We start from the raw sequence: 7,527 nt of genomic DNA, 5'->3' as shown, positions 1-7,527 counted from the left end.
CACTACTTCTTATTGACACTGGTCTAAAGTAGTGCACTATATAGGGTGCCATAGGGCTCTGGTCTAAAGTAGTGCACTATATAGGGTGCCATAGGGCTCTGGTCTAAAGTAGTGCACTACGTAGGGAATAGGGTGCCATAGGGCTCTGGTCTAAAGTAGTGCACTACGTAGGGAATAGGACCCTGGTCTAAAGTAGTGCACTATGTAGGGAATAGGGTGCCCTGTGAGACGTTACCCCAAAGAGAAGATGAAATGTAAACGTGTTTATTTTCTCTCTGTTTGTTTGAGGAGAATAAAGTGACAGAGGACATGTCGTCACTACAGACTGAATTAAAAGAGGAGAAAAGTTCCATGTTTATTGTTGTCCTTCGTCATCATTATTATTATGAAACTAAATGATAAAAACATCTGAAATGAGGAAGTGCTGACTGCTACGGTGCCATGTTGAGTTGAAGTGTTGCTGGTCGATGACGACAGCCACCACTATTCTCTATAATCTACTCATCTCTTGACCAGAGTCAACTACATCATTTACAGTTCTGGTAAGAACTGTTGGTTCATTGGTTCTCCTCTGGCGTTCCGAAAGCAGGTGATTGGTTCTCCTCTGGCGTTCCGAAAGCAGGTGATTGGTTCTCTTCTGGCGTTCCGAAAGCAGGTGATTGGTTCTCTTCTGGCGTTCCGAAAGCAGGTGATTGGTTCTCTTCTGGTGTTCCGAAAGCAAGTGATTGGTTCTTCTCTTGTGTTCCCGAAAGCAGGTGATTGGCAGCTACAGCTTGAGCTCTTTGATCATTGGCTGTCCCTTCAGACCCAGTAGCAGGTTGTTGGCTGCCAGGGCAGACATGGCATTACGTGTGACGTAGGACGCACTGGCAATGTGGGGGAGGATCACTGGAGAGAGAGAGAGATGAGAGGGAGGATCACTGGAGAGATGAGAGGAAGGATCACTGGAGAGAGATGAGAGGGAGGATCACTGGAGAAATGAGAGGGAGGATCACTGGAGAGAGAGAGATGAGAGGGAGGATCACTGGAGAGAGAGATAAGAGGGAGGGTCACTGGAGAGATGAGAGAGATGAGAGGGAGTGTCACTGGAGAGATGAGAGGGAGGATCACTGGAGAGAGAGATGAGAGGGAGGGTCACTGGAGAGATGAGAGGAAGGATCACTGGCGAGATGAGAGGGAGGATCACTGGCGAGATGAGAGGGAGGATCACTGGAGATAGATGAGAGGGAGGATCACTGGAGAGAGAGATGAGGGAGGATCACTAGAGAGAGAGAGATGAGGGAGGATCACTAGAGAGAGAGAGATGAGGGAGGATCACTGAGAGAGATGAGAGGGAGGATCACTGGAGAGAGAGATATGAGGGAGGATCACTGGAGAGAGATGAGGGAGGATCACTAGAGAGAGAGAGATGAGGGAGGATCACTGGAGAGAGAGATGAGGGAGGATCACTAGAGAGAGAGAGATGAGGGAGGATCACTGGAGAGAGAGATGAGGGAGGATCACTAGAGAGAGAGAGATGAGGGAGGATCACTAGAGAGAGAGAGATGAGGGAGGATCACTGGAGAGAGAGATGAGGGAGGATCACTAGAGAGAGAGAGATGAGGGAGGATCACTGGAGAGAGAGATGAGAGGGGGATCACTGGAGAGAGAGAGATGAGAGGGGGATCACTGGAGAGAGATGAGGGAGGACAGACAGACAGTGATAAATGAAACAGTCAGTACAGGACTGACAGACAGTAATAAATGAAACAGACAGAACAGTGATAAATGAAACAGTCAGTACAGGACTGACAGACAGTAATAAATGAAACAGACAGAACAGTGATAAATGAAACAGTCAGTACAGGACTGACAGACAGTGATAAATGAAACAGACAGAACAGTGATAAATGAAACAGACAGTACAGGACTGACAGAGAGTGATAAATGAAACAGACAGAAGAGTGATAAATGAAACAGTCAGTACAGGACTGACAACAGTAACAAATGAAACAGTCAGTACAGGACTGAGAAAACAGTGATAAAGGAAACAGTCAGTACAGTAATAAATGAAACAGTCAGTACAGGACTGACAACAGTAACAAATGAAACAGTCAGTACAGGACTGACAGAGAACAGTGATAAAGGAAACAGGAAATAGCAGGATCAACTCTGTCTAGACTCTGAACACCGTGTTTATACTCACCACAGTTGTTAAGGGTGAAGAGTGGGTGGCTGGTGGGCAGGGGTTCAGGGACGGTGACATCTAGTCCGGCTCCAGCTATCTGACCGCTGGACAGGGCTTCATACAGATCCTCCTGGTGTACCACCCCTCCCCTAACACACACAGCCATCATCATGTTACTGTCTACCACACACAGCCATCATCATGTTACTGTCTACCACACACAGCCATCATCATGTTACTGTCTACCACCCCTCCCCTACCACACACAGCCATCATCATGTAACTGTCTACCACCCCTCCCCTAACACACACAGCCATCATCATGTTACTGTCTACCACACACAGCCATCATCATGTTACTGTCTACCACACACAGCCATCATCATGTTACTGTCTACCACCCCTCCCCTACCACACACAGCCATCATCATGTAACTGTCTACCACCCCTCCCCTACCACACACAGCCATCATCATGTTACTGTCTACCACACACAGCCATCATCATGTTACTGTCTACCACACACAGCCATCATCATGTAACTGTCTACCACACACAGCCATCATCATGTAACTGTCTACCACCCCTCCTCTACCACACACAGCCATCATCATGTAACTGTCTACCACACACAGCCATCATCATGTAACTGTCTACCACCCCTCCTCTACCACACACAGCCACCATCATGTTACTGTCTACCACACACAGCCATCATCATGTTACTGTCTACCACACACAGCCATCATCATGTAACTGTCTACCACCCCTCCTCTACCACACACAGCCACCATCATGTTACTGTCTACCACCCCTCCTCTACCACACACAGCCATCATTATGTAACTGTCTACCACCCCTCCTCTACCACACACAGCCATCATCATGTAACTGTCTACCACCCCTCCTCTACCACACACAGCCATCATCATGTAACTGTCTACCACCCCTCCTCTACCACACACAGCCATCATCATGTAACTGTCTACCACCCCTCCTCTACCACACACAGCCACCATCATGTTACTGTCTACCACACACAGCCATCATCATGTTACTGTCTACCACACACAGCCATCATCATGTAACTGTCTACCACCCCTCCTCTACCACACACAGCCATCATCATGTTACTGTCTACCACACACAGCCATCATCATGTTACTGTCTACCACCCCTCCTCTACCACACACAGCCATCATCATGTAACTGTCTACCACCCCTCCTCTACCACACACAGCCATCATCATGTTACTGTCTACCACACACAGCCATCATCATGTTACTGTCTACCACACACAGCCATCATCATGTAACTGTCTACCACCCCTCCTCTACCACACACAGCCATCATCATGTTACTGTCTACCACACACAGCCATCATCATGTTACTGTCTACCATCCCTCCTCTACCACACACAGCCATCATCATGTAACTGTCTACCACCCCTCCTCTACCACACACAGCCATCATCATGTTACTGTCTACCACACACAGCCATCATCATGTTACTGTCTACCACACACAGCCATCATCATGTAACTGTCTACCACCCCTCCTCTACCACACACAGCCATCATCATGTAACTGTCTACCACCCCTCCTCTACCACACACAGCCATCATCATGTTACTGTCTACCACACACAGCCATCATCATGTAATACTGTCTACCACCCCTCTACCACACACAGCCATCATCATGTAACTGTCTACCACCCCTCCTCTACCACACACAGCCATCATCATGTAATACTGTATTGATACCTTAACATACCATGTGTTACGGTATGTTACCGTGTGTTACGGTATGTTACCATGTGTTACCGTGTATTACCATGTGTTACCGTGTATTACCATGTGTTACCATGTATTACCATGTGTTACCGTGTATTACCATGTGTTGCCGTGTGTTGCCGTGTGTTGCCGTGTGTTGCCGTGTGTTGCCGTGTGTTGCCGTGTGTTGCCGTGTGTTACCGTGTGTTACCATGTGTTACCGTGTGTTACCATGTGTTATCATGTGTTACCGTGTGTTACCATGTATTACCGTGTGTTACCATGTATTACCGTGTGTTACCGTGTATTACCGTGTGTTACCGTGTGTTACCGTGTGTTACCGTGTATTACCGTGTGTTACCGTGTATTACCGTGTGTTACCATGTATTACCGTGTATTACCGTTTGTTATCATGTGTTACCATGTGTTACCGTGTGTTACCGTGTATTACCGTGTGTTACCGTGTATTACCGTGTGTTACCGTGTGTTACCATGTGTTACCGTGTGTTGCCGTGTGTTGCCGTGTGTTGCCGTGTGTTGCCGTGTGTTACCGTGTATTACCGTGTGTTACCATGTATACCATGTGTTACCGTGTGTTACCGTGTGTTACCGTGTGTTACCGTGTATTACCGTGTGTTACCATGTGTTACCATGTATACCATGTGTTACCGTGTGTTACCGTGTGTTACCGTGTATTACCGTGTGTTGCCGTGTGTTGCCGTGTGTTACCGTGTGTTGCCGTGTGTTACCGTGTGTTACCGTGTATTACCGTGTGTTACCGTGTGTTACCGTGTGTTAGCGTGTGTTGCCGTGTGTTGCCGTGTGTTACCGTGTGTTGCCGTGTGTTGCCGTGTGTTACCGTGTATTGCCGTGTGTTACCGTGTGTTGCCGTGTATTGCCGTGTGTTGCCGTGTGTTACCGTGTATTGCCGTGTGTTACCGTGTGTTACCGTGTGTTACCGTGTATTGCCGTGTGTTACCGTGTATTGCCGTGTGTTACCGTGTGTTACCGTGTATTACCGTGTGTTACCGTGTGTTACCGTGTATTACCGTGTGTTACCGTGTATTACCGTGTGTTACCGTGTGTTACCGTGTGTTACCATGTATTACCGTGTGTTACCGTGTATTGCCGTGTGTTACCGTGTGTTACCGTGTATTGCCGTGTGTTACCGTGTGTTACCGTGTATTGCCGTGTGTTACCGTGTGTTACCGTGTGTTACCGTGTATTGCCGTGTGTTACCATGTGTTACCGTGTATTACCGTGTGTTACTGTGTGTTACCGTGTATTACCGTGTGTTACCATGTGTTACCGTGTGTTACCATGTGTTACCGTGTGTTACCATGTATTACCGTGTGTTACCATGTATTACCATGTGTTACCATGTATTACCGTGTGTTACCGTGTATTACCGTGTGTTACCGTGTGTTACCGTGTATTGCCGTGTGTTACCGTGTGTTACCGTGTATTGCCGTGTGTTACCGTGTGTTACCGTGTATTGCCGTGTATTACCGTGTGTTACCGTGTATTACCATGTGTTACCGTGTGTTACCGTGTGTTACCGTGTGTTACCGTGTATTGCCGTGTGTTACCGTGTGTTACCGTGTGTTACCGTGTATTGCCGTGTATTACCGTGTGTTACCGTGTGTTACCATGTGTTGCCGTGTGTTACCATGTGTTACCGTGTGTTACCGTGTATTACCGTGTATTGCCATGTGTTACCCTGTATTACCGTGTATTACCGTGTGTTACCGTGTATTACCATTGGTTACCAAGTGTTACCGTGTGTTACTGTGTGTGTGTGTGTGTGTGTTACTGTGTGTTACTGTGTGTGTGTGTGTGTGTGTGTGTGTTACTGTGTGTGTGTGTGTGTGTGTGTGTGTGTGTGTGTGTGTGTGTGTGTGTGTGTGTGAGCTTGGTCACCTGCTGGTGTTGATGAAAATGGAGGTATTCTTCATCTTAGAGAACAGGTCCTTGTTACAGATGTCTTTAGTCTCTGGTGTCAGAGCACAACACACTGTCAGGAAGTCAGACTGGCTGGCCAACTCATCCATAGAGACTGGAGGGAGAGAGGACAACATACTGTCAGGAAGTCAGACTGACTGGCCAACTCATCCATAGAGACTGGAGGGAGAGAGGACAACATACTGTCAGGAAGTCAGACTGGCTGGCCAACTCATCCATAGAGACTGGAGGGAGAGAGGACAACATACTGTCAGGAAGTCAGACTGACTGGACAACTCATCCATAGAGACTGGAGAGAGAGAGGACAACATACTGTCAGGAAGTCAGACTGACTGGTCAACTCATCCATAGAGACTGGAGGGAGAGAGGCCAACATACTGTCAGGAAGTCAGACTGACTGGTCAACTCATCCATAGAGACTGGAGGGAGAGAGGACAACATACTGTCAGGAAGTCAGACTGACTGGACAACTCATCCATAGAGACTGGAGAGAGAGAGGACAGCATACTGTCAGGAAGTCAGACTGACTGGTCAACTCATCCATAGAGACTGGAGGGAGAGAGGACAACATACTGTCAGGAAGTCAGACTGGCTGGTCAACTCATCCATAGAGACTGGAGGGAGAGAGGACAACATACTGTCAGGAAGTCAGACTGGCTGGTCAACTCATCCATAGAGACTGGAGAGAGAGAGGACAACATACTGTCAGGAAGTCAGACTGACTGGACAACTCATCCATAGAGACTGGAGGGAGAGAGGACAACATACTGTCAGGAAGTCAGACTGACTGGACAACTCATCCATAGAGACTGGAGGGAGAGAGGACAACATACTGTCAGGAAGTCAGACTGACTGGTCAACTCATCCATAGAGACTGGAGGGAGAGAGGACAACATACTGTCAGGAAGTCAGACTGGCTGGACAACTCATCCATAGAGACTGGAGGGAGAGAGGACAACATACTGTCAGGAAGTCAGACTGGCTGGTCAACTCATCCATAGAGACTGGAGGGAGAGAGGACAGCATACTGTCAGGAAGTCAGACTGACTGGTCAACTCATCCATAGAGACTGGAGGGAGAGAGGACAACATACTGTCAGGAAGTCAGACTGACTGGACAACTCATCCATAGAGACTGGAGGGAGAGAGAGAGAGAGGACAACATACTGTCAGGAAGTCAGACTGACTGGAGAACTCATCCATAGAGACTGGAGGGAGAGAGGACAACATACTGTCAGGACGTCAGACTGACTGGACAACTCATCCATAGAGACTGGAGGGAGAGAGAGAGAGAGGACAACATACTGTCAGGAAGTCAGACTGACTGGTCAACTCATCCATAGAGACTGGAGGGAGAGAGGACAACATACTGTCAGGAAGTCAGACTGGCTGGTCAACTCATCCATAGAGACTGGAGGGAGAGAGGACAACATACTGTCAGGAAGTCAGACTGACTGGACAACTCATCCATAGAGACTGGAGAGAGAGAGGACAACATACTGTCAGGAAGTCAGACTGACTGGACAACTCATCCATAGAGAGAGGACAACATACTGTCAGGAAGTCAGACTGACTGGACAACTCATCCATAGAGACTGGAGGGAGAGAGGACAACATACTGT

The 7,527-nt window shown here is 48.0% G+C and overlaps 1 protein-coding gene across 1 annotated transcript; it reads right to left on the bottom strand.

The window, feature by feature from the left end:
- Positions 1-326: 326 nt before the first annotated feature.
- LOC120036220 (glyoxylate reductase/hydroxypyruvate reductase-like) lies at positions 327-6,037 on the bottom strand. The gene is made up of 3 exons (XM_038982700.1): positions 5,865-6,037; positions 2,186-2,316; positions 327-888 (listed from the first exon to the last, which is right to left on the bottom strand). The coding sequence occupies exons 1-3, from the start codon at positions 6,020-6,022 to the stop codon at positions 767-769; spliced, it is 411 nt and encodes a 136-aa protein (XP_038838628.1). The 5' UTR covers positions 6,023-6,037; the 3' UTR covers positions 327-766.
- Between the last annotated feature and the right edge of the window lie 1,490 nt (positions 6,038-7,527).

Source organism: Salvelinus namaycush, unplaced genomic scaffold (assembly GCF_016432855.1).
Source record: "Salvelinus namaycush isolate Seneca unplaced genomic scaffold, SaNama_1.0 Scaffold1254, whole genome shotgun sequence".
Lineage (NCBI taxonomy): Eukaryota > Metazoa > Chordata > Actinopteri > Salmoniformes > Salmonidae > Salvelinus > Salvelinus namaycush.
The sequence above is the reverse complement of the archived record's forward strand: the minus strand, read 5'-3'. Positions and strand labels throughout refer to the sequence as shown.